General features: G+C 49.6%; 1 protein-coding gene across 5 annotated transcripts in view; it reads right to left on the bottom strand.

Moving 5' to 3' along the window:
* Positions 1-27,569, bottom strand: part of MCPH1 (microcephalin 1) — a 216,165-nt gene that overhangs the window by 119,895 nt on the left and 68,701 nt on the right. For 3 of the 5 annotated variants that reach the window (XM_066380077.1, XM_066380079.1, XM_066380078.1), the window contains exons 11-12: positions 25,407-25,569; positions 1,781-1,858 (exon numbers count right to left, since the gene is read on the bottom strand). In XM_066380077.1, coding sequence (XP_066236174.1) covers positions 1,781-1,858; positions 25,407-25,569 — 241 coding nt within the window. Of the gene's footprint in view, positions 1-1,780; positions 1,859-18,716; positions 18,796-25,406; positions 25,570-27,569 lie in introns of those variants that run through there. The other 2 variants (XM_066380081.1, XM_066380080.1) reach the window with 2 other exon arrangements.

Here is a 27,569-nt window from a genome sequence, read left to right as displayed (position 1 = left end):
TACGATGCGTGCGGGGATGGAGGCTCCCACTGGCTCGTGGTGGAGAAGACCCTTCCACTTAAAGCACGCAGGAAGCGATACCTCTTGAGCTAGGATCGCCCCTGAAGTTATTTAAAGAAAAAAATAATTTGCATTAGTAAGCTATTTTAAAATTTATCAAACCAGAATACATTTTAAAAAAGTGTTTTGAAGTGCAAAACCGAATCTGATGTTTATAGTCTATTCATTCACCTGTGTACAGTGCATTTGGGGAGCACGGATGTTAGGCTCATGACTACCTGAAGGTCCTGCAGGTTTAATTAACCCTGCAGTCTGCACAGCACCGGGAACACCAGGGCGTTTGTGGAAGGCTCCGGCACCTGGAAGCAACGTCCCAGACACTGCTGTCCAGTTGGTGGCCAGGCGGGTTCCCGTCTGCCTGACACCGCCCGATGCGCCCAGTGTCCCTGACTCCGTCTCTGCTCTCTGCTCAGCTGGCCCCCCCAGCCCCCTGCCCCCCCGCGCTTCCCTGGAACACCCACACTGCCACACGTCTGAGTCCGTCCACGGACTCCGGACTGCTCAGGACTCTCCCCGCACCACCGTGGTGGCCTCTCCCAACAAGCACGTAAACTGAGTCAAGAACCGCCTCCTCGGACCGCATCTTAGGCTCTTTACATGCTGTAGAGGTGTCAGCTTTGTGTTGAGTTAGGAAACAACATCTGGCGAGAACATAGCACCGGTACGTTTCTATGCGATCTCCTTGACCCCGTGGCAGAGATGGCCGGAGGAAGCGGCACAGAGAAATCGGCACCAACACCGTGCGCACACAGGCAGGGCAAGTGGGCTTCAAAGGGCCACCGCACTGTGTTGCTCAGGGTCACACACACTCTCGTATGACAGGGAACGGGGGACTTTGTGTTTTTACTCTATGCTTCAGTTCCTTACGTGGTATTTCAAATAGTTTTGCTGAGAGGAATTTTTGCTCTCCTTAAAAAAACATTTATAGAGTTGACAGGAAATCAAAGCAGTAATCTTAAAAATGAAAACAAAACAACCCAACAACCTTGAAAACCACAGTGATTCAGGGCTGAGGTCAACTTCTTGTCATGTAACAATCAATGCCGTACACTCAGCAGCCAGAAGCACAGGAAGGCGGGCCGCAGATCAAACCACCATTTATCTTTCAAATGAACAAACCATCACAAACCAGTCAACATTTCTGAAAATGAAAGCTAGCTTCCAAACAGCCCTGCTTCCAAGTAAACCTGGAGTTATCTAGATTGTGCCTCAATCTTCAACGAAATAAGAACATGGAAAATTTCCATGAACATCTGAAATACTTAAAATTCAGTCAAGTTAAAGCTGAGTTTCCGAAAAACATTAAAAAGTCAAGTCCACATCATAATGCTGGCAGGCTACAATTTTTATACCCATCACTTCTATCTCTGTTAACAGTAACAGCATTATCCTTTAAAGCTGTAAGCAAGATACAATACTACCACCTTCCCAGGAATCCAGTCTTTTTCATTTTGATTTTTCCCAGCTCTGAGGACGTCGGTAATTAAAATCATTTTTCAGAACGCCTCCCTTACAAATTTTTGCAGACTGTGCTCACATTCTCGCATTTGCTCTCATAAAGAAAAGAGATAAAAAGTGTTAAGTTCTGTGAATAGACCTTTTTAGCTGTGAGCAATCCTCTTTGTTCTTGATTTAATAAACACTAGGATCGACAGCTACGCCAATGACAATGTCTTGATAATACTGGATTGTGTCTCCCACCGCAAAGCGTCTGACTTACAGGAGCCGCAGGGAAGCAGTCGAAGAGTTCAAACGGTTCCTCCGAAACCCAGTGACCCAGCTCCAAAGACCACAGTACCTGCAACAAGACAGAAAGCAGGGCATTTTAAATGGGTTTAAAAAAACCATGTGCAAGGTTCTTAATGGACAATAAGCCACTCAGAAGATGCAGCAAACACAAATCAAATAAAGTAACCAACGGTAAGTGCACACCCCACTGGTACCAAGCAGACACGTCTTGAGCACCATGGTGTTCTCAGAATCTTCCGGCTGCATAAATGTTATATTAATAAATGCTTGCTTAAGAAAAAGTCTCACGATGACTAGAAATCAGGATTGTTACCCTAGTGAGGCAAAATTACTAAACACTACCCTGATTCTAAACATCTGAAATATATATTTTTTAATTCCAAGTTTCCAATTTAAGGAGTCATTACGGACAATGCTCAGTAAATATTCCACAAGCTTATTAATTAAAAAAAGCCCCACACACAAGTGAAGACAGATGTACGCCTAAATTCAAAAAGCAACCCTCTGTTGTGTAACATTCTTTCTAACATTAGCTACTGTTTTCAGGAGACATTCTCCATAACACATGTGCAAGTCCTTTCCAGTCTTTTGAAGAGTAAAATATCTCATAAACAAGCTTTCTCCTGTTCCTCCTCATCATCATTTGATCCCACACATTTTTTTCTTTGTTTAGTGAGAAAGAGGGATAAGAAGAGACAGAGGTGAGAATCATCAACTCATAGTTGCAGCACCTTAGCTGTTCACTGATTGCTTTTCATACATGCCTTGACCGAGGGACTCCAGACCAGCTGGTGACCCCACACGCAACCTGGTGACATCGGGGTTTCGAACCTGGGACCTCAGGTTCATCAAAGCAATCACATAACTCAAGGTTACTTCTTTATCTGTCATTTTGCTTCTTACATTCCGTGGACCCAGTCTTCCTGTCTCGAGTTGCTCCATAAAGCTGAGGTGCTTCTGACTGAAGGACTGGACAGTAGGCCCAGTCTGCCTTTTCGGGGGCGTTTAAGGTTCAGAACCATCTATGGGTAACCAGTCTGAAACAGTTCCCGTTTTATGTATTAAAGCTAGTGCTCCTCCCGCACGAGACGGCAAACCCTTGTCTCGAAGGAAGAGGGAGTGTGAAGCTAGTGCTTCTCCCGCACCAGACGGCAAACCCTTGTCTCTAAGGAAGAGGGAGTGTGAAGCTAGTGCTTCTCCCGCACCAGACGGCAAACCCTTGTCTCTAAGGAAGAGGGAGTGTGAAGCTAGTGCTTCTCCCGCACCAGACGGCAAACCCTTGTCTCTAAGGAAGAGGGAGTGTGAAGCTAGTGCTTCTCCCACACGAGACGGCAAACCCTTGTCTCTAAGGAAGAGGGAGTGTGAAGCTAGTGCTTCTCCCGCACGAGACGGCAAACCCTTGTCTCTAAGGAAGAGGGAGTGTGAAGCTAGTGCTTCTCCCGCACGAGACGGCAAACCCTTGTCTCTAAGGAAGAGGGAGTGTGAAGCTAGTGCTTCTCCCGCACGAGACGGCAAACCCTTGTCTCTAAGGAAGAGGGAGTGTGAAGCTAGTGCTTCTCCCGCACGAGACGGCAAACCCTTGTCTCTAAGGAAGAGGGAGTGTGAAGCTAGTGCTTCTCCCGCACGAGACGGCAAACCCTTGTCTCTAAGGAAGAGGGAGTGTGAAGCTAGTGCTTCTCCCGCACGAGACGGCAAACCCTTGTCTCTAAGGAAGAGGGAGTGTGAAGCTAGTGCTTCTCCCGCACGAGACGGCAAACCCTTGTCTCGAAGGAAGAGGGAGTGTGAAGCTAGTGCTTCTCCCACACCAGACGGCAAACCCTTGTCTCTAAGGAAGAGGAAGTGTGAAGCTAGTGCTTCTCCCACTCGAGACGGCAAACCCTTGTCTCTAAGGAAGAGGGAGTGTGAAGCTAGTGCTTCTCCCACACCAGACGGCAAACCCTTGTCTCTAAGGAAGAGGGAGTGTGAAGCTAGTGCTTCTCCCACTCGAGACGGCAAACCCTTGTCTCTAAGGAAGAGGGAGTGTGAAGCTAGTGCTTCTCCCGCACGAGACGGCAAACCCTTGTCTCTAAGGAAGAGGGAGTGTGAAGCTAGTGCTTCTCCCACTCGAGACGGCAAACCCTTGTCTCTAAGGAAGAGGGAGTGTGAAGCTAGTGCTTCTCCCACACCAGACGGCAAACCCTTGTCTCTAAGGAAGAGGGAGTGTGAAGCTAGTGCTTCTCCCGCACCAGACGGCAAACCCTTGTCTCTAAGGAAGAGGGAGTGTGAAGCTAGTGCTTCTCCCGCACCAGACGGCAAACCCTTGTCTCTAAGGAAGAGGGAGTGTGAAGCTAGTGCTTCTCCCACACGAGACGGCAAACCCTTGTCTCGAAGGAAGAGGGAGTGTGAAGCTAGTGCTTCTCCCGCACCAGACGGCAAACCCTTGTCTCTAAGGAAGAGGGAGTGTGAAGCTAGTGCTTCTCCCGCACGAGACGGCAAACCCTTGTCTCTAAGGAAGAGGGAGTGTGAAGCTAGTGCTTCTCCCGCACCAGACGGCAAACCCTTGTCTCTAAGGAAGAGGGAGTGTGAAGCTAGTGCTTCTCCCACACCAGACGGCAAACCCTTGTCTCTAAGGAAGAGGGAGTGTATGGGTGAAGGCAAGTAAAGAGCAGGACGGAGAATCCCGACGGGGCTTCTCAGCACGGGCTGGGTCCTACACACACGTCTCTTTATCCCTCATCACCTCCTTCCCTCCGCTCCCTCTCCACCCACCCGCCACCGCGAGCAAGACCCCACGCGAGGTCCTGGAGGCAAACCCAAACCGAGGTGCTCACACTCCCGGGAGGCGTGGAGGCGACCATAAACCGGGGCTCTCCAGGACCGAGTTGCGGGGTCCCACGGGAGAAGCCAGCTGAGGCACCAGGCGAGGGGAGGGGTCCACGGATGAGCTGACACTGGAAGCTGAGTCTTCAAGGACGAGCAAGAGCTGCCCTGGCAGAGAGAGTGAGAGTGGAGGGGGTACTCCGGCACACAGCGAGAACGCCACCAGCCACGACGGGGGTAAAGTGGGCTCCTTTTCCAGGCTGCAGTAGGGGGTGCTTCGGAAGCAGCAGGAGGAAAGCGGGGTTGGCTGGACCCCTTTGGTAAGGTAACAGACGCCTGTGTGCGCTCAGGGGCATTAGCACCGGGCCGAGGACATGCTGGGCGGGCGGTTCAGAGCACAGGCCAGAAGACAGGGCAGAGAGCTGCTCGCGCGGGCAATGGGCCCACGATGATATAATGGGAACGGAGGAGGAGGGAAAACGTCCATTAGAGTAACAAGCTGCGTTCTCAGGGACCTTGTTCAGTGTTCAGTTAGATCTGTGTGTACACAGGCATTGTGTCAGCCATCTCTTCTGGTTGTCCCTCGATTTTTACTGCCTAACCAACACTGCAAAAACAAGAGAAGCCTGCTCAGCGGCAGAAGGTGCTAGAAATCTGGTGTCTCTACACTCAAGTCATTTTTCAACCTGGCTCTTTCTGGGTGGTTGAAAGCACTTAAATAACAGTGTTTACCTTAACTGTATCAGTCAATGTACGTTACCATGTACAGAGAGACACTAGCTTTGGGTGGTTCCCTGCAGATTCCTATGATTAGCCCAGGAAATAAAGTTTCAGACATGAGGCAATGTGACAAAACAGGAGAGTTGGAAACACACTGTCCCAGCGAGAGCACAGGGAACCACTTTTAAATGTGTGCGTGGCATCTGAGTTCAGATGTAACTCACATTAAAATGCCAACAGAATTTACACAACCTCTCGGAGAAAATTTATGTTCTCTGGGTCTGTCCCTCTCTAAATGTCATGAAAATAAAACCAGAAGGCATCGACAGTAGCATTTTGATAAGCAAGTTAATAAATTTCATTTATCTAGCTACCCTGGGAAAGATTACACACAGAGAGAAAAAAACCACAAATTTTTCTGTCAGAAAATTAAATCAGAAACATATTATGGAAAAAAGTAAAATTTTTCTTTTAGTATCTTCACTAGCCAAACGTATCTTTACTTAAGTTTTCAAAATGGGGAAAATATACTCTGCATCATAACATTAAAGGCTGTAAGTGACCTTAAAAAAAAAAAGTAAACCCAACATATTTCCCACGGTACAGGCAATAGAAAAAAATAATTAAGAACCTAAATAAAGTGCCTGGCCTGGGGTGGCTCAGTGGATAAAGCGTCGACCTGGAAGGCTGAGGTCGCCGGTTCGGAACCCTGGGTTTGCTCGGCCAAAGCACGTAAGAGAATCAATAGGCCTGACCTGTGGTGGCGCAGTGGATAAAGCGTCGACCTGGAAATGCTGAGGTCGCCGGTTCAAAACCCTGGGCTTGCCTGGTCAAGGCACATGTGGGAGTTGATGCTTCCTGCTCCTCCCCACCTTCTCTCTCTGTCTCTCTCTCCTCCCTCTCTCTCTCCTTTCTAAAATGAATAAATAAAATTAAAAAAAAAAAAAAAGAACGACTGTCTGTCAGCCGATGAAATTAAAAAAAAAAAAAAAAAGAGAATCAATGAACAACTAAAGTGAAGCAACTACAGGTTGAGTACTTCCCTCTCCCCCCTTTTCCTCTCTCTGTAAAATCAACAGATAAAACCTGAAAAGAAAACGAGAGAGAAGCAGCTGACTAAAGCAAGGGGCTGAAGGAATGCAGAGATCCAATTCCACCTTTACAGCCCTGAGAGTGAGGGCCGAGGTCCTGCCACGTCCACTCCAGGGGAACCTACTTCAGACGCTGCAAAACAGCGGCTCACAAACCGTGAACCTTGATGAACTCAAGTAGGAGCCTTCCTCTTGTCTTGTCATCAGCCTGACAGCAACTGCTGGGACGACTTCCCAGGATGTAGGCCCGCTATGCGGCCCAGTCCAGACCCTCCCAGCATGCACGGTCTTCCTGTTCGACGTACATGGGGTCTCTCCACTTCCACAGGGCGGCGGGCGGTGACGCCAGCCCCAGCCAGAGAGAAAACGGGGCCGCTGTCAAACCAAGTCCAGCAGAGCACCCTCCCAGTGAGGTGGACGATGGGTCAGCACAGAACAGCACCACGTCCCAACACTCAACTAAAATGACAGGATTAAAAGGCACGGGAAAGAGGCCACAGTAGGTGACATATGATGACATTTTGGAGGTTGCAGAGATGTAACTGACTTAGAAGGACAAAGAAAAAGCTCGAATGTGCCTGGAGAAGGAAATCAGTAAAACATGTCATCACCCCCTCAGGTTCCCAGAAAGACAGGGAAATGGTGGCACAGATACATCCGAAAGTGGGTGTCGAGCAGGGTAAAAAGGGGGGCTCTCCTACCTCCAGCCCCCTCTCCTGTGGAGCAAGACAGAAGCAAAACCGGACAGGCGTCTCTGGGGCACCGGTGAGACATGCAGAGAACCTCCCTCCAGGACCGCCTCACGCGGGGCACCAGCCAGACCCGGGGGCACGACACGGGCGTTCTCCTCCAAGGACAGTGACCAGCTCAGGAAGACGTAGAAATACGAACGACTGGACCTCCCCCCTCAGACACCCCGTCCACGCCACCCATGCTGTCCATATGCTGCTCGGGCCACTGGCTTCTCGGCGCCTCCTTAGCACGCGCCACTTCAGACCATGAGAGGATCCCCCCCTCAGACACCCCGTCCACGCCACGCTGTCCATATGCCGCTCGGGCCACCAGCTTCTCAGCACCAGCCAGACCCGGGGGCATGACACGGGCGTTCTCCTCCAAGGACAGTGACCAGCTCAGGAAGACGTAGAAATACAAACGACTGGACCTCTCCCCTCAGACACCCCGTCCACGCCACCCACGCTGTCCATATGCCGCTCAGGCCACCGGCTTCTCAGCGCCTCCTTAGCACGCGCCACTTCAGACCATGAGCGGAGCCCCCGGAATGAAAACAGAGGCCAAAGCGAGCCACAGGGACTTCCTGGGACCCTGCGGGCGACCGTCTCAGGACCAAGACTGCCCCACAGACCTACAAAGAACCCGTCTTGAGGGGTGAGACAAAGGGGTTCATAGGGGTGCTGCCAAGAAAAACCAACGGGACTGAGGGGTCATCTGAATGTGCAGACAGACTTCAGAGAATTATAAAGCTCTTCAAAATTGTTGTAGTGAATTTATGACAGGTACGTAGAAAGCTAAGCAATCAAAATAACTGCCTCAGGAAAAACAGACAGAAATCACCAGGGAGAAACCAGACTCATCGTGTTACATGGCTCAGCGCCTTCCGATTCATAATCAGCCATACGTGCACACATATGTGTGACTGTTCATATGCGTACACAAAACCTTAGACAGACATTCTAACAATACTGGGCAGATTGGACAGGGGAGGGGTAGGTACTAGGAAAAGCAGCAGTGTCATATTTTAATGTTCCATAGAAGTCTACATATGATGTCTAAAAGTGAAAAAACAGAAAATGGCAGGAAAGCCTTTTGTTTAGAAACACGTGGGTAAATATGGAAACGCTGTTTTAAGAGTGGGAATCGGGCTAGGAAACAACAGGCAGGCAGTGCCATTTTTTTTTTTATTATAAGCCTCATAAATTATACTTGATTTTAAAAACATTTCATTTTGGAAAACGTTTAGACTTACAAAAGAGCTGCCCAGACAGTCCAGGGAGTTCTCATTACCCGTCACCTAGATCCCTGTTCTGTGGGTCCCCACCTTGCTGCCGTTTCGAAAGAGCTTGGCCCACGGCAGCACTCTGCTGAGACCCACAGAAAGGTCCGCTGCACTCGGGACTGCAGCTGGGTCGCATGTAAGATCAAAATGGGGAGAACAGACGGCTTAAAAATATCGTTTCCCAATTCATAAACACAGTACCTCTCCCCTGCATCTTGGTCTTGGTGGATTTCTTTCAGAAGAGTTCCGCAGTTCTCAGCAAACTGGCCCTACAAATATCTTGTAAGATTTAAACTTACATATTTCCATTTCTGGGGGAGGTGATTTTTAAGAAGTTAAAATTCCAGGCCCTGGCCAGTTGGCTCAGTGGTAGAGCGTCGGCCTGGTGTGCAGGAGTCCCGGGTTCGATTCCCGGCCAGGGCACACAGGAGAAGCACCCATCTGCTTCTCCACCCCTCCCCCTCTCTTTCCTCTCTGTCTCTCTCTTCCCCTCCCACAGCCAAGGCTCCACTGGAGCAAAGTTTGCCCGGGCGCTGAGGATGGCTCTATGGCCTCTGCCTCAGGCGCTAGAGTGGCTCTGATTGCGGCAGAGCGACGCCCCAGATGGGCAGAGCATCGCCCCCTGGTGGGCAGAGCGTAGCCCCCTGGTGGGCGTGCCGGGTGGATCCCGGTTGGGCGCATGCGGGAGTCTGTCTGACTGCCTCCCCGTTTCCAGCTTCAGAAAAATACAAAAAAAGAAAAAAGTTAAAATTCCAGTTGTCCATCGCTAGTACACAGAACAACAACTGAATTCTGTCTGCTGACCCTGAACCACCAGTGGTGGGGGCTCTTACGTAGCCTGCTGACGTGTTCTAGGCAGACCACCATGTTTCCTGTGGATGGAAAGTTTTATTTCTTCCTTTCTCTGTCTGCAGGCGTATACATTTTTTTCTTGCCTTATTGCACAGGCTAGGACTTCCAATGCAGTGCAGAGGAATAGCAAGGGCATTCAAGTTGCATGAAAACACGTTGAGAGGTAGATTCATTTGGCTTATAAAAACGGGATAGCTTAAACCCACATTGTTCTCATGTACAAATTAATGTTTCTATGGAAAGCACAGGTTTCTTCTGCTTAGTTTTGTTTAGTTTTAAGTTATAAAGTACAGATTGTTAGGTAGCTCTGGTGCTGGCTAGTGGTCATGGTGCTTTCATAGCTGCCTCAACTTCCTATTCTCCAAAGAATTAGAAAATTCTGAGTGATTAAAAGCACTAGATATAGCTCAACCTCAGTAAATGTCACTTTCGAAAATGAAACAAATTACTTTTTTTCCCAACATTCATCTTAAATTTTTTTTCTTTTTTTTTTTTATACAGAGGCAGAGATAGACAGGGACAGACAGACAGGAATGGAGAGATGATAAGCATCAATCATTAGTTTTTCGTTGCGCATTGCGACTTCTTAGTTATTCATTGATTGCTTTCTCATATGTGCCTTGATCGCGGGCCTTCAGCAGACCGAGTAACCCCTTGCTGGAGCCAGTGACCTTGGGTCCAAGCTGGTGAGCTTTTTGCTCAAGCCAGATGAGCCCACGCTCAAACTGGTGACCTCGGGTCTCGAACCTGGGTCCTTCTGCATCCCAGTCCGACGTTCTATCCACTGCGCCACCACATGGTCAGGCCATCTTAAATTTCTTAATATTTTCTTAATTTCCTAAGAAATTTTTCATCTGTTTAAAAGTTTTTCTTCCTTTCTTTTTTTTTTTTTTTTTTTACAGAGACAGACAGTCAGAGAGAGGGATACATAGAGACAGACAGACAGGAATGGAGAGAGATGAGAAGCATCAATCATCAGTTTTTTGTTGTGACACCTTAGTTGTTCATTGATTGCTTTCTCATATGTGCCTTGACCGTGGGCCTTCAGCAGACCGAATAAACCCTTGCTTGAACCAGCAAACTTGGGTCCAAGCTGGTGAGCTTTGCTCAAACCAGATGAGCCCGTGCTCATACTGGCAACCTCAGGGTCTCGAACCTGAGTCTTCCGCATCCCAGTCCGACGCTCTATCCACTGCGCCACCGCCTGGTCAGGCGAGAAGAGGGGAGGAGCAGGAAGCATCAACTCCCATATGTGCCTTGACCAGGCTAGAACAGTTTCAAACCTGCAAACTCAGTGTTCCGGGTCAACGCTTTATCCACTGCGCCACCACAGGTCAGGCATAAAATAGTTTATTCACAAATAAGCAAACATTCCTTTAGCAAGGCACTCCTTAAGTTTTGACTTCTCAAAAACGTTTTAAAGGGAGGGAAAACAATACAAAATTATTTCTATATATGAGTGAGGATAAAAAGTTGGGAGGAAAGGAAAAGCAACCTGCAGGAGAGATTGTAGGTTGCACTTGGAAAACACTGAATCACTCCACGTAAGAACGATTCCCTCCTGGTATGAGAACTGCAATTGTCATATGAAGCTGATGTAACTCATTCAAGAGCATGACTAGTTTATTCCAAGTTACTAAATAGCTGAATCAATCTTCATTTTTGGACAGACCTCCAGAGCACACCGTCGGCCATATGCAGGTGTTAAATGCAACGGCAGTTGTGGTGCTGAAAATATTGTACTTGTGAGAACACAGCAGTAAAAGAAGGGGGGAACACCAACAATATTCTCTGCGTACAAAAGAATGTATACTGTACAAAACACACCAGCTGATTAATTAAAATCAAATGTGACAGAACCTCGTGCCAGACTTGGGAATTCGTTCATTTCAAACAATCCAGAAGTCTGCTCTATTTTCTCCATGAGTCACTGGCCGGTGGCCGGGGCGGACTGCGTCCACTCAGCCCCGCCATGCCTCCCCCGCCAGCTGTGCAGGGAGAGACGTCCAGTCAGCACTGGCTGGATACATGTCATTTCTACAGAAGAATAACAAAAATATTACTTTGTTTCTGCTATTTTAAGCTAACAGCAAAATTATATAAATCACATTTTAAATATTTTTCTCATCAGAATTTATAGATGCTTTGTCTCAGTGATGAAGGTAATTGATGTTCTCAAAGAAGACAACCTTAGGGGAATTCGCTGCTATTACACTGGTTTATTTGTAGAAGTAGAGTATTAGTTTCTCCCACTGCTAGAGAGTACAGGGTATATAAAGAACTCGGAATCCGGGCAACTGGGTTAAACCAATCTCTTATCTCTCTACAGCTCTGTAGCAAGAGGCAAGTTAGCTAACCTTGCTGTCTCATGAAAACATTATACATCATTATAAATTACAAAAGTATCCATGTGGTTACTGTAATAGTTGTGGCAATGAAGTTAATCTAGGCTAAGCCTCAGGAGAAATATATTGGGGCTACCAATAGTATACTTTTTAAAAACAAATCACAGGGTGTTTATGTCCTCAAAAATCTGGAGCCAGAAATCAGAGGTCTAAGTCTTCTGAAAAGACCAACTTAGACTGGCCAAGTTTCAAGGCAATATTATTTGTTCCAAAATAAGCCATTCCTCTGTATTTCCAACACATCTCAGAGAATCAAGAAATACTTTCTGTAATTCCATAAGGTTATTTAAAAAAAAAAAAAACCTACACAGCAGACGTCACGCCTGCCTCAGAGACCATTTTCATATATAATTTCGTAAATTGAGGTGAAATTCACACAATCTACAGTTTATACATTTTAAAGTGTACGGTTCAGTTCAGTGGCTTTTAGTACTTTCACAATGCTGTGCAACCACCCCTGCTTTCTAGTTCTAGAAATGTGTATCACCCTAGGAACACACCCTGTACCCACGAAGTAACCACACTCACCCTCCCCTCCCCTCCCCTCCCCTCCACCTGGTAACTTCCAATAGCTTTCTATCTCAGTGGGTTCACCTGTTATGGATGCGTCCCATGAAAGGATCATACAATATGTGATCTCTGTGTCTTCCACCACTGAGCAGTGTTTTCAAAGTTCATTCAGGTTATGATTTGAATCGAGTTGAGTGATAGGTGTCCAACAATGCTTGTTTAATAAGAATGGTAACAAATATTCACTGAGTGCCTACGGAGCAGTTTATTTGGATAAGGAAACAGGCTGAGAGCGTCCAATGGCCTTACTTGTCACACAACCAGTAGGGGGCAAGGTTAGCATTAACATTCACTCTCATCGTCTTTCAGAAACACGTGAGGTGGTGTGCAGTCCCGGAATGAATCTATCCACATTTAAGGTATCAGTCCGAGGTTAAGATTAGTCTAGGCTGTCCCTGGAAGGAGATGCCAGGAAGAATGCAGACCAGGAATAGAGGAAAACCTGAATTCAAAGTTGAAATCCCGCATTTTCAAGTGCCGTGACTGTGCGCAAGGTACCAGAACTCCAGGAGAGCTCCAGGTTTGAAAAGGCCCAGGTCCCTGTTTCTCCACGGAGAACTGCACTGTGGAGCAGAGAGGGCCATGCACGTCTCCCGACAAGACAGCTCCGACCCGGGGACCTCCTGTGGGACACACGTGCCCCGGGTGGGGCGCAGTCCCCGCCCCCACGCCCACGCCCTCTGTGTCTCCGGCCCCTTTCCCTACAGTGCAGTCCGGACCCCCACGCCCACGCCCACGCCCTCTGTGTCTCTGGCCCCTTTCCCTACAGTGCAGTCCCAGCCCCCACGCCCACGCCCTCTGTGTCTCCGGCCCCTTTCCCTACAGTGCAGTCCCGGCCCCCACGCCCACGCCCTCTGTGTCTCCGGCCCCTTTCCCTACAGTGCAGTCCCGGCCCCCACGCCCACGCGCATGCCCACGCCCTCTGTGTCTCCGGCCCCTTTCCCTACAGTGCAGTCCCGGCCCCCACGCCCACGCGCACGCCCACGCCCTCTGTGTCTCCGGCCCCTTTCCCTACAGTGCAGGCCTGACCAGCAGCCGGCACATCACCTGGGAGCTGGGGGCGGTGAAGACCCTGCCGGGCTCCCAGACACACAGAACCAGACCCTCAGGGGACTCTTATGACCTTAAGGCTTAAATGGTGCCACGCCAGCTGCCTCAAAAAAAAAAAAAAAAAAAAAAAAAAAGTGGCACAAAACCAAAACCTTAATGTGACCTATTTAACCGAGACACAGAAGATAAGCAGGAAAGTCCTAAAAATAAGTCGTTAGGGACTCTTTCCCCTTCTCCAGAGATATGAGCGGACAGAGACTAAACATCAGGCAGGCAGAGGAAGAGGAGGCTGCGTGGGGAGATAGCCTGCTCTGCCCACAGCAGTGTTTAGCAGGATTGTACACAGGCGCTCCAGCGAGATTTATGCCGCTTGGACTGCACCCAATCTTTTCCGGCCTGCAGAAAGGAAAACGGATTATTCTGGGATTTGAGAGCCTAACGGCTCTCTGGGAGCCACTTCTTCCATATCGCTGAGCAGAGCCCGGGGTGACCCAGCATTTCGCCAGTGAGTGCACTTAAAAGTGAAGTCCAAACATCTTTATAAATAACACAGGCTCGTATTTTTCTTATCAAAACGAAAACAATGAAATAAATATAACACATTCCAATGTAACTAAAATAAACAGCAGAAACATCCCTTTGCTCTATGAAAACAAAGCAATTATTACCATCACAGACAATAATCCAAATATTATGGCAACTAGGAGCAATCACTGTTTTTTTCTTGTTCTTCTTTCATGAATGTGAGTGATACTGATTTTTATTTTCTTAAATGAGCATCAAGTATTCTGATTTTCATGAATTTTAAATTTTATTTATTTTTTACAGAGACAGAGATTGAGTCAGAGGGAGGGAGAGACAGGGACAGACAGACAGGAACGAAGAGAGATGAGAAGCATCTATCATTAGTTTTTCATTGCGCGTTGCAACACCTTAGTTGTTCATTGATTGCTTTCTCATATGTGCCTTGACCGTGGGCCTTCAGCAGACCGAGTAACCCCTTGCTGGAGCCAGCGACCTTGGGTTCAAGCTGGTGGGCTTTTTTGCTCAAACCAGATGAGCTGCGCTCAAGCTGGCAACCTCGGGGTCTCAAACCTGGGTCCTCCGTATCCCAGTCCGACGCTCCATCCACTGCGCCACCACCTGGTCAGGCTGTCATGAATTTTAATAGGAAACACGATACAAGAATATCTTTGTAGTTTATAGGGATGTACAATGTTTTTATATGACATTTTCAGCTCTGAAAATATAAGAAGGACAAGAAGAAATTCTGAGATTTAAAAAAATGTATACTTATTTGTGGATTTAGTCACTCATCTCATTTACTCATTCAAGAAGTAAGCGCTACCTGACCGGGCAGTGGTGCAGTGGATAGAGCGTCAGACTGGGATGTGGAAGACCCAGGTTCAAAACCTCAAGGTCGCTGGCTTGAGCACAGGCTCATCTGGTTTGAGCAAAAGCTCACCAGCTTGGACCCAAGGTCACAGGCTTGAGCAAGGGGTCACTTACTCTGCTGAAGGCCCACGGTCAAGGCACATATGAGAAAGCAATCAATGAACAACTAAGGTGCCTCAACAAAAACCTGATGATTGATGCTTCTCATCTCTCTTCCTTCCTGCCTGCCTGTCCCTGTCTGTCCCCCCCCTCTCTTACACACACACACACACACACACACACACACACACACAGAGCGCTGAGCTCCGTGTCCCACCCTGAGGGCCAGCCACAAGAGTAAAGGCAGCTCAACCTCGGCCCCCAGTGAGCTTGAAATCACTCAGTGACCTGCACCTGCCACAGAGGTGCTGCTTTACCGTCTGCCGCAGCCTCCGCTTGGCCCTCATCCGTGTGCCGTGTGAGAGTATGGCTGTCTCAAAACACTGCTTACCACTTGAACTGAAATAAATGTCCTACTTCAGTAAAGTATAAAGTCTAGACACAAAACATTACAAATACGTAGTCTGGTGGTGGTGCGGAGGACAGAACATTGACCTGGGATGCTGAGGCCCCTGGTTCAAAACTCCAACATTGCCAGCTTGCCAGCTTGAGTCCAGGTATGTCAGTGTGAAGGTGGGCTTGCCAGCTTGAGCCCGAGTATGTCAGTGTGAAGGTGGGCTTGCCAGCTTGAGTCCAGGTATGTCAGTGTGAAGTTGGGCTTGCCAGCTTGAGTCCGAGTATGTCAGTGTGAAGGTGGGCTTGCCAGCTTCAGTACGGGGTCGCTGGCTTGAGCAAGGGGTCAGTGGCTTGACTGGAACCCCTGGTCAAGGCACATATGAGAAGCAATCAATGAACAACTAAGGTGACGCAGCTATGAGTTGCTGATTATCTCCCTCCCTCCTGTCTGTTCCTGTCTGTCCCTTCCAGTCTGTCTGTCCCTCTCCCTCTAAAATCAATGTTTAAAAAAGCCTCACCAGTGGTAGCTCAGTGGGTAGAGCGTCAACCTGGGATGCTGAGGTCACCAGGGTTGAAACTCTGAGGTCACCGGCTTGCACGTAGGGTCACCAGCTAGTGTGAGGGATGATTAACAAGATCACAAAGTTGATGGCTTGAGTCCAAAGGTTATTGGCTTGAAGCTCAAAGGTCAATGGCTTGAAGCCCAAGGTTGCTGGCTTGAGCAAGGGGTCACTAGCTCTGCTGTAGCCCCCCTCTGCCCCCTGGTTAAGGCACAAATGAGAAACCAATCAATGAACAACTAAGGAGCTGCAACGAAGAACTGATGCTTCTTATTTCTCTCCTCACCTTTCTCAAAAGCAACCAATCAGTAAATAAATAAAATTCATTTTAAAAAGAAGAAAAAACCTATTGTCACAAAGTATTTGTGTGCTTTTCTTTGTTGTTTTGTTATCCAACAAGCCCCAAAGCAGACAGAAGTACATAGAACGAAGTTTGGTACAGATGTTTCTGTCCGCACTGAAGGACACCCTCATGGTGTGTGAGGCTGCCAGGAGGGGGCAGGAAGGTCATGCGAAGGACACAAGCAGCTCCTTCTGCCCGCTTCACAAAGGCCGACAAAGATCATAGGAGCGTGTGCGGGTATCCCGGCTACCGCCCACAGCCTGGGGACCCTCTGAGATCTGGGAGAGGAGCCTTCTTTCAAAAGAACACAGCCAATTCAAAAAAACTAACATCAATTTATTATGCACCTAAGGCAAGCTGGTATTTCAGCTGATAAAATTATTTCTAGCTACATTACTTCTCATTCTCTGGTAAAGAAAAGACTAAAGGACACTGAATCAAGAAGACATAACAATTCTTAATATATATGCACCAAACCAAGGAGCACCAAAATATATAAGACAGCTACTTATTGATCTTAAAACAAAAACTGACAAAAACACAATCATACTTGGAGACCTCAATACACCGCTGACGGCTCTAGATCGGTCATCCAAACAGAGAATCAACAAAGACATAGTGGCCTTAAACAAAACACTAGAGCACCTGGATATGATAGACATCTACAGGACATTTCATCCCAAAGTGACTGAGTATACATTTTTCTCCAGTGTACATGGATCATTCTCAAGAATTGACCATATGTTGGGCCACAAAAACAACATCAGCAAATTCAGAAAAATTGAAGTTGTACCAAGCATATTTTCTGATCATAAAGCCTTGAAACTAGAATTCAACTGCAAAAAAGAGGAAAAAAATCCCACAAAAATGTGGAAACTAAACAACATACTTTTAAAAAATGAATGGGTCAAAGAAGAAATAAGTGCAGAGATCAAAAGATATATACAGACTAATGAAAATGACAATACGACATATCAGAATCTATGGGATGCAGCAAAAGCAGTAATAAGAGGGAAGTTCATATCACTTCAGGCATATATGAACAAACAAGAGAGAGCCCAAGTGAACCACTTAACTTCCCACCTTAAGGAACTAGAAAAAGAAGAACAAAGACAACCCAAAACCAGCCGAAGAAAGGAGATAATAAAAATCAGAGCAGAAATAAATGAATTAGAGAACAGAAAAACTATAGAAAAAATTAATAGAACAAGGAGCTGGTTCTTTGAAAAGATCAACAAAATTGACAAACCCTTGGCAAGACTTACCAAGGAAAAAAGAGAAAGAACTCATATAAACAAAATCCAAAATGAAAGAGGAGAAATCACCACGGACACCGTAGATATACAAAGAATTATTGTAGAATACTATGAAAAACTTTATGCCACTAAATTCAACAACCTAGAAGAAATGGATAAATTCCTAGAACAATACAACCTTCCTAGACTGAGTCAAGAAGAAGCAGAAAGCCTAAACAGACCTATCAGTAAAGAAGAAATAGAAAAAACCATTAAAAACCTCCCCAAAAATAAAAGTCCAGGCCCTGACGGCTATACAAGCGAATTTTATCAAACATTCAAAGAAGACTTGGTTCCTATTCTACTCAAAGTCTTCCAAAAAATTGAAGAAGCAATACTTCCAAACACATTTTATGAGGCCAACATAACCCTCATACCAAAACCAGGCAAGGATGGCACACAAAAAAGAAAAGACTAAAACGTTTTCTGCAGAGACCCTTCCAGGGCCATAAGTTTAGGAGAAATGCATTGTGTGGGTCACATATAAAAAGTATCAGGGGTCCTGAACGGTTGGCTCAGCGGTAGAACGTCGGCCCAGCGTGTGGAAGTCCTGGGTTCGATTCCCGGCCAGGGCACACAGGAGAGGCGCCCATCTGCTTCTCCACCCCTCCCCCTCTCCTTCCTCTTTGTCTCTCTCTTCCCCTCCCACAGCCAAGGCTCCATTGGAGCAAAGTTGGCCCTGGTGCTAAGGATGCTCCAAGGTGACCACCTCAGGTGCTAGAATGGCTCCAGTTGCAGCGGACAATGCCCCCTGGTGGGCAGAGCATTGCCCCCTGGTGGGCATGCTGGGTTGATCCTGGTCGAGCACATGCGAGAGTCTGTCTGCCTTCCCCTCCAGTTCAGAAAAAATACAAAAAAATGTATTGTGGTAACACTGGCTCACAAAACCACACGAAAATGCTTTCTCAAGTAGAAGTACTTTGTCAAGGGCTGATCTGTAACTGAGTGGAAGGACCTCCGGAACCAAGCCAAAGCAGGTCCAGTGACCCCGCTGGACACCTTGGCCAGGTGGCGGCTCCCGCCCCTGGCACGAGGCTGCAGCCCGTGTCTGCTGCCGAGGACTGAAGACAGCAGCTCACAGTCCCTGGGGGACAGCTGTGGGGACCAAGCACCTTCTGTCTATCAATTATTCTCAGAATGCCTTCAGAAGTTAATCGCCAACTTCAAGTTAAAAAAGAGAAACGTTTTTTAAAGATGCTTCCTTCGGCACAGTCTTGGGAGGGCTGTGGGACGGCCCAGGATAACGGAGAGGTCAAGGCTGCATGGTGTCAGGACGGTGGCTGGCGCCCCTCACAGGGCAGGGTGGCACAGGCGACGTGGGCTGTGTGCTTCGTGCCCGTTGGGCAGCTGGTCCCACCGTCACACCAGTGAAAGCAGGTCACGGCTTCCTGGGTTCACTGTGAGAGAGCCGTATCTGAGTACATTATTCACTTCTAGAAAATGGACCCATCATGAAATCCTTTTCTGATTTACAAGATGGGTGTAGGGACTTTTTGTTTTATTAAGTTAACCGCCCTGAAATTTGGCGGTAGGGCTGACCTAGCTCCAAAACCCTAGCCACGCCCTGACAGCTGGTGCAAAGCCCTGCGTGGAGCTGCACCCGAGTGCTTACAATCCCCTTTTCTAACGGGACCACGGGCTGACCCCCCCCCACCTGTGCTCCACCTCCCAGGGCGAATGGGGCCCTCTGCAAGGGGAGGGAGGGAGGGAGGAGACGAGACACAGGCATGGCAGGGAGGACATGGGGGACCCCAACAAGCAGCAGAAAGTGCTCAGCACTATTCCAGAGCACGACAGAACAGAAGGCTCTGGTCTAAAGGGACCCTGTGGTCCGCTGGGTCTCCGCTTCCCGCTGCGCCACTTCCTGTCTCCCGTCGACAGGAAGCAGAGTGACCCCGACACTGTTCTCCACTTCTCTGTACCGGCCGGACCGCTCGGCTGCGACGTGGAAGAACACCCGTTACTCCCTCTGCTCAACACAGCGGAGCTAACGGTGGCTTCGGAACTGCCGTAACATGTACAAACTGTGAACATGCGTTTCCAAGAAATAAATTAGTAAATCAATAAAGATTCAAACTGAATGTTGTCATAAAATCACCATAATTTTTTTAGATAAGACTTGTGGGCCACATACAACGATCTAATTTTGAAGAACTGCTAAAGCTCTAAAGAAACGCCAGAGAGTATCACGCAAACCCTGAAATAAAAACATTCCCAATCATGTTTTCCTTGGAGGCAAGTTGAGACCGCTAGCCAAGAGGAATATTTTAAGAACCCCCCAAACAGCACTGGGGACAAGGAGGAAGGCAGAGGACCGCAGAGCCTTCCTTTCACACAGTGACAGGGGACCCGAAAGCACACGTCTTGACCTGAAAAGGAGCCGCCACCTGCGGCGTGCACAGCTACAGTTGCAAAGGGCTGGTGGGTGCTACATTGTTTGAGCTTCGCATGTTCTGTGCAGTGGCTTCATAAACACCAGCGGCGACTACTCTCCCTCAAAAAAGAGTCGATGGTGTTTGTTCGATTGAATTTCTCTAGAAACTAAGGGCGGCCATGAAGGAAGAAGACTGTCCCACGTAAGACAGACCAAGGGCAGGGAGAGGGCTCTCAGCTCATGTCTGAGCTTTTACCCCTAAGGGTCCAGGTCGGCAGTGACCCAGCCCAGTCAGGGAAGAGTCCCCAGCTTGAGGGACGTGACAGCCGCAGTGACACAAGTGCAGATGAGGCCTTGTACTTGAGCCCTGGTGTCTGGTCCCTTCGTGTCCCCCAAGCTGGCTCTTCTCACGGCCCTTAGGCACCCCTGGAAGGCAGGGCCTGAAGCTGGTCTCACAGAAAACTCAAATCCCAACATCACTGCTTTTCCAGCTGAGGAGGACGTGCAGGAGCCACACTCCGGCCGTGTGCAGAAGGGTCCGTGGCCTCAGGGAAGGGGACCGTCAGGTGACTGAGGCAGCGCCAGGTCAGGAGAGCACACTCAGGCCCAGCCCCGCCCCTGCTCCTCCTCCTAACAGGGGCCCGGGCGTGCCAGCCTCCCCGAAGGTGAGCAGTCAGGGACGCTCCGCAGGACCACAGTGGCCGGCCTGGTCCAGAGCAAGCAAATGTACCTCTTCTGAACTTTCCAGGTAATGCACTCCTATGTGTGTACAGCTGAGGTGACAGCAGACAGTACCCGATGTTTTAACCCTTCGGGGGGATGTTAGTACGCTGTGCTTTCTCTTGTGAGGCTAGCAGCTGTAAGTTCTGACTTTCCCAGTTACTGTTGAGCACTGTGCACGTTTGACGGACGTTCGGCTCTCACACAAGCCCGTGATGGACACGCAGGGAAGGTCCCTGGCCCATTTCACAGAGGAGGGACGCTGGCTTGGTGAGATGGAGCCACTTACCTCAGCCTGCCGGCTAGACAGTCCCCAGCACCCAGGCAGTTCTAGAGTCCACTCTCGTCTTACGTGGGGGTGGGGAGGCTAACTGTCCGTCTCTGAGACCTCTGCATCTAGGACAAGCCATCATGCCTGGCATTTAACTATCCTGTACTGAATCTTTCTTTCTGATTGTTTCCTATCACCCTGCCGTTAGAACACCAGAGGCTTGCACCTGTGTTATGGTTCTGTGCATCTTCCATTGCAGCAGAATCTTCACGTCGATGCACCACAGACTGGGACACTGTTGATGACGATGCCAGCATGGGTAAGCCCACGGGGACCTCTGAGCAGAGCGCACTGCGTGTGCCAGGTGGACAGAGGTGTTCTCAGGACGATCACTTAAACAGTAACTGCCTCGTCACACCCTTCTTCATCCCTGAAGAGTGACGTGTTGACTTCTGTCCTCACGTAGAGTAGAAGTAGAAGGCAGTGACAAGTGACACAGATGGAACACTGAAGCCTGTCAGAGATCGCAGCATGTAGAAGAACCCTGGCTTCACCACTAGCTCAGTCAAGGAAAAGCAATACTAGGTTTTGAGGCCACTGTTGTACCTCTACCTAATGTCACTGGTTCCGGGAGGGCATCATGCAGAGTGCAGTAACTCAGACGGAGAAAGACAAGTACAGTATGAGGTCGCCTACATGTAGACTCTAAGGAACAAAACAAACAAGCTCACGAAACCGAAACAGACTGGGAGACAGAGATCAGACTGAGGGTCACCGGGGGAGGGGGCTGGGGGCTGGGTGAAAAGGTGAGGGGTTAAGAAGTACCAATGGGAGGGACAGAACAGTCATGGGGTCATGGGGATGTCCATGCACAGGGAACAGTCAATAACACTGTGATAGCCACGTATCGGCCCAGGTGCAGTCTGGGAATCTCAGGGGATCCCTCTGTAAAGTATGTAACCAGTACGCTGGGCACCTAAAAACTAATATAAAATGACATTAAAAGTAAATTGTAATTGGGGGAAAAAAGCCGCTAAAAAACGAAGTAAGATAAACCAGTATACTGGTATAAAACGCGCTACCCCACAGCGGTGACCTGAGTCCCTCAGGCAGCCACGCCAGCACTGACCTGGGGACAGCCGGCCTTCACCGCCCGGCGCTGACCCAGTCCTGGGCTCTCCTGCAGGCCCACAGAGCCGGGCCCCGTGGCTCGGGACCGGCTCCGGCCACCTGCAGGAACCCTCCGCAGCCTCGGACGGCTGCAGACCCGCGGCAGTCGACTTGATTCTTTCTATAAGCGTTTCTTCTTCCACTTCCTCCTGCATGACCTGTCGCTCAACCGTCCTTCCCGCTTACAACGCGCAAGGCCAGTCCTGAAGACGGCGCGCCTGAGCCCAGGTGTCACCATGGGCTCCTTCTGCCGGCTCTGAGGCAGGACCAGCCCAGCCCCTCCCGGCCCCTGGTGGTGGCGGGACACCCTTCTCCACGGCTGTCCTCCTTCTGCGTCTTTCTAAGCTTGGAGAGTTCATCCTTACAGGCGTCAGACTGAGTACCAGTCACCTACCCGGGACGCACTGGACTGTGGCGGGTGTCCTCGCCGCTTCCTACGACTGACCAGCCTCTCTGGCCACCCCCCTGAGGAACACACTTGTCTCCAGGCTTGGGTGATTCCTGGCACGGCTGCTCCACACGGTCACGTGCAGATCTGGGGTGAGCACACGCGCTCATTTTCCTAAGGCTGTTATTACCTACGAGCGGGGCTGCCAGGGGAGCCGGGCAGAACCTACTTCACTTCCCAGGGAACTTCCACAGCGTTTGCGAGCAGCCGCACCCTCCTGCACTCCCGGCAGCAGGCCGTGGTCATCCGGGAACTAGGCACCGCGTCGAGGGCTGTCACCCGACTTGATCACACAGCCGCTCCTCCAGCGGCGTGGGGACCTCCCTGTGCTTTACACCTGCACTTCGCCGATGACGAGTGGTGTGGAGCACCTTTCCGGGGCTGAGTGCCCTCAGGACATCTTAGTGCTCAAAACTATTTTTGGGTCAGTTTTTGTTTGAGTTGTTTTCTTACTTTTAAGTCTTGAGAGCTCTTTATATTTCTGGGTGTAGGTCCCCGGTCACATGAGATTTGTAAGTATTTTCTCCTCTTCTCTATAACATCCTCACAGAGTAAAAACTGTCCATTTTGATGAACGTAGGTGTTAATATTTTCTTACACGTCCTGCTTTTGGTGTTGTAGCTAAGGACCCTGTCTAAGCCATCATGAAGATTTTCCTCCTGTACTTCCGAGTTTTTTATTTCACATGTTAGCACAGCATTCAGGAGAAGTGACTTCTGTAAAGTGTGAGGTACAGGTTCATTTTTCGGCACACGGATGTCCCGTTGCTTCTTTGCCGTCCATTGAAAACACTGTCCTCTCTCCTCTGAACGCCTCCACACCTTGTCAGAACCACGGCCCCGTCCCTGTGGGTCTCCTTGGGGACGCTCCGCCTGTCCCATCGCGTCTGTCCTTTCTCAGCATCATGTGGCCCTGATCAAGGACACCTTGAAATCAGGCAGTGCTGGTCCTGCAACTTTGTCGTTCTCTTTCAGAACAGTTCCAGACACACAAGGTACTTTTGCTCAGTGTGTGCAAGCTCGAGTCAGCATGTCCACGTCCCCAAATGAGTCTCCTGAGACTCCGACTGGGGCCGTGTGTAATCCACAGGTCACCGCGACCCCGCGATGTTTAATCCACAGATCACCGCAACCCCGCGGTGTTTAACCCACAGATCCCGAGACCCCACGGTGTGTAATCCACAGGTCACCACGACCCCGCGGTGTGTAATCCACAGGTCACCGCATCCCCGCGGTGTGTAATCCACAGGTCACCGCGACCCCGCGGTGTGTAATCCACAGGTCACCGCGACCCCGCGGTGTGTAATCCACAGGTCACCGCGACCCCGCGGTGTGTAATCCACAGGTCACCGCGACCCCGCGGTGTGTAATCCACAGATCACCGCGTCCCCGAGGTGTTTAACCGACAGGTCACAGCGTCCCCGAGGTGTTTAACCCACAGGTCACAGCGTCCCCGAGGTGTGTAATCCACAGATCACCGCGACCCTGCGGCGTCTTCCAGTTTATAAGCAGAGTGTCTCATTTAGTTCTGTGCTTTTTAAAACCAGCGTTTTGTAGTTTTCAGCATACAGATTCTGCACATTAGGTTAGATTTACACTTAAACATTCCAGTGTTGACCTTACATTGCTGAATGCTGACAATCTGAAGTCACTTATCAGTCCTACAAGTTTTGTAGATTTCTTGCAACTATCTACAAAATCATGCTGATTCTCAACATAGTTGGACTTCTCCCGCTCTAACCGAAACGTCTTTGATCTCCTTGTCTTCCTGCCCTTTTACTTCATTCATCTGTCCCTAACCAAGAGACCCAGGTCCCCCCAGTCCCCAGGTAGCGCTAACACCTGGAGGTTAATCCCACGCAGGAGCCAAGCTTGCACCTGGCCAGCAGAGAGCGCTGGCGTGCCCTGAGCGTGGAGGGACCGGCTGGAGGGACCGGTGCAGCAGAGGGCATGACCCCTGCAGCCAGCTTAAGTCCAGCTGGGTACAGAAACAAGCACTGAAGGAATCTCCACAAAGGACAAAGGATGTTTCTTCCTCTGGACCCACAGGAAGGAAGGGCTGGCTGATGGAGACCCTTGGTGAATTGCAGGTAAAGAAAACGGGGCCTTCACCCATGGAAACTGGACTTGTACCTGATATTTCAGGCCAGTGAACGTGGGTCAGCACTAACATATAAGGTAACATGACCCTCGATAACCACCAATGGAAATAGAACATTCTGGGGCAATTTCAACCTTTTCCACTTCGTGACGTTAAACACTAATATCTTCAACTTCTTGGACCAGAGAGCTGCAGGGTTAAATCATGACACAGGAGCCACACCACAGCCATCTTAAAATTCCATCTGTACTGTGTTTGCATGTTATAATTCTACTGGTTTACATAAAAACAATTAATACAAAGCATTCTTAGGGGGAGGGAGAGGGGGAGGGGAAGGAAGCCAGATACTTAGCAGAGGCAAAATAGTCCCACGCGGAGCAGAGGACACGACTCACTAAACTGCAGTGCCTCGGAGTGACCAGAGGTTGAGCAGCAAAGTAAAAATAGAAACAATAACAAACAATTTTTATGAATAACAAAAACAGTAATTAAAAAAAAAACTACCTTTAAGTCACAGAAATGAGGGCAAGTCATGTTACAGATAGAAATGCGTAAGATAAAACATATCCAAATGGGATTAGACGTCCCTGTTTCATCCTAAGGAGAGCCATCTGTAAAAACAATCACTGCCGCATTCCTTCGGCTTTTTAAACCCTCACGGCCACAGGTCACACTGTTTCCTGGTCAAGTGCAGAAGGAAGTGCACGTGACTGTGAGAACACGCGTTTCCCTCCCAAGTCTGCTGGGATCTGACTTCCCCCTGTGGCGGCAGGGGGTCCTCACCTCCCAGCGCCCACCAGAGGGGCGCAGCACTGGCGGAAGGTGATGAGCCAGGAGGGGTCCTCACCGCCCACAGGCAGGTGCACAAAGCGAACCGGGCCACGCCCCCCGCCCCGCCCCGCCCCGCCCCGCCCCGCGCGCTCACCCAGTCGAAGGACAGGATCCAGCAGCCGCGCGCCAGGCCCAGCAGCACGTTGAGGGTGCGCAGCGCCTGCCCGACCAGCACGTGCGTGGTGCTCTCGCACACTTCGCGGGCTAACGAGAAGCCCCTCAACTTGGCCACCACCTGGAGGATGATGTTCTGCTTCCTAGCAAATAGGAAAGGAAAAAAAGAAATCAACAGAAGAAATGTTTCCTGCCTGTGGACACGGAGGTGCTTGCATGAAATTAAAAGCGCACACACACACACACACACACACACACAGCTGGAAAGCAGAAATTCTGCACTGATTTCAGGTATTGAGTTCATGTCTTAATTTCTTTCCCATCCATCACTTGAAATCTGGGGAAGCAGAAAGAACGTCAGGCCTCGACTCCAACCGTCTATTTTAATGGCTGAGAACTCAGAGGCCAGGCCCCATCCAGGGGAGGGCAGCGGCCAGCACCAGAACCTGACCCAACAGCAGCCCAGTGCCCTCCCTGCCACAGCAATCATGTACTTTTCAGGCCTACTGGACCCACTCTGTGCATGGCCAGGACCAAGCGTCTCACCTGCATGTTTTCTTAGGAAAATACACCGTTTATCAAGTCAAACACGTGGTTTTTCTCGGAGACGGGAGGGAAGACCCTTGTCACTCAATCGTCACATCCAGGCCTCGGGCAAACCTGCCGAGGCTCCTTACTTCACTGACCTCATCGCTGTGCCCTCTGCTCGGTCAGGTTTTTTTTTTTTTTAATTCTTCCCATCTAACTTCCTTCCCAACTAACTGTCCATTGTTCCTCTCTTCCTTCCTGTGCTTTCAGTGCTCGGACACCACTCTTCCCTCTCTCCCGTGAGTCCTGGAAATCCCCAGTGAAATACAAAGGATGTGTATGGCTTCCTAAGCTGCTCTGGGAGGTGCACAGCAGTTAAGAAATAACCTCTTCCTTCTCCAAGAATGACATTACAGGGGAACTGGGCTGTGGTCCACGCTCAGACGGCCTCTCACACCCTCCATATGACGGCCCTGGTCGTGCTGAGCCCAAGACAGGGTTCTCTACCTGTAGAAAGGGGCGCACTGGGTCACGGCGGTAGGTTCTTAGCACTCTCTAGAGTAGAGAAGATGAGTAAGTGGGTAGGGACCCAGGTCCCATCACCACTTCAACCAGAGATCCGTGTTTACTGGGTTGTGGAAAATATAAAATTTGGTGTGTGTATGTTGGGGCAGGGATGGGGGGAGGCAGAAAGCAGCGAAAACCTCTAAAGCTCTCCAGAGTCCTTTATTGCCACGTGCCCATGACCTCCCTGGTTCCGAGGCTGGCCGTGCTGATGAACAGCGTGTTTTTGAGACACGGCTAATCTACACAGCATCAGACATGCTGTGTACTGGCTAACAGGATTACAACTCCACTGGTTTACAAGACAGAAAAACAGGTAAGCAAGATGGTCTGAGAAGTGACGTTGTTTGGGCATGAGAATGAAACAAGCTGGCCGGGACGTCCCCCTCTCAGCCACTGCTGGTGACAGCGGTCAGCAGCTGGGGTAGCGATAAGACCGCACAGAGAGGCGACTAGCCAGGGGCATTAGGACTAGAAACATGGACAGTCTGGGGACTCCTCGGGAGTCCTGGGCTGGACAGGCAACACTGTGTGGGCCTCAGCGCTCTGACATGTGGTGGCACCACACCGTGCTGCTCTCAGGAGAAGGGATGTCTGCTCCCACCACCGCTGGGCACTCCTCCGCGTGCCAGACACGGGTCCTGGAGGGACACCCTTCGGAGCAGCCGGCCTGCAGGCCACCAGCAATGCTGCTGTTCCCTAGCAACGAGGGGCTCCCACCCTTCGCCTGGCAGCGGGGGTCAGTGCGTGGCTGGGCAACACCGTCTCCTCCCGGGACCTGCTCCTAGAACAGTTCACCTGCGCTGCACGCTGGACAGTTCCTCTCATCTCTCCAGGCCTGAAGAACCGGGTCACTCTCTGGCCACTGTCTGCGAGTATGCATGTAACAGGATCCGTTGTCCTGGACCCTGTTGGCTTGCGACATGTGCGCAGCGAACCCATGTTAAATAAATGGCTGGCAAAGCCAAACTCAGTCTCTTGAGTCCAAAACAAGAAACAAAACAGAATGCCTAGGTCTTACACGGAACTTCAGACATGAAATCTATCTGGG

The sequence above is a fragment of the Saccopteryx leptura genome, chromosome 4 (genome assembly GCF_036850995.1).
Source record: "Saccopteryx leptura isolate mSacLep1 chromosome 4, mSacLep1_pri_phased_curated, whole genome shotgun sequence".
Taxonomy (NCBI): domain Eukaryota; kingdom Metazoa; phylum Chordata; class Mammalia; order Chiroptera; family Emballonuridae; genus Saccopteryx; species Saccopteryx leptura.
The sequence above is the reverse complement of the archived record's forward strand: the minus strand, read 5'-3'. Positions and strand labels throughout refer to the sequence as shown.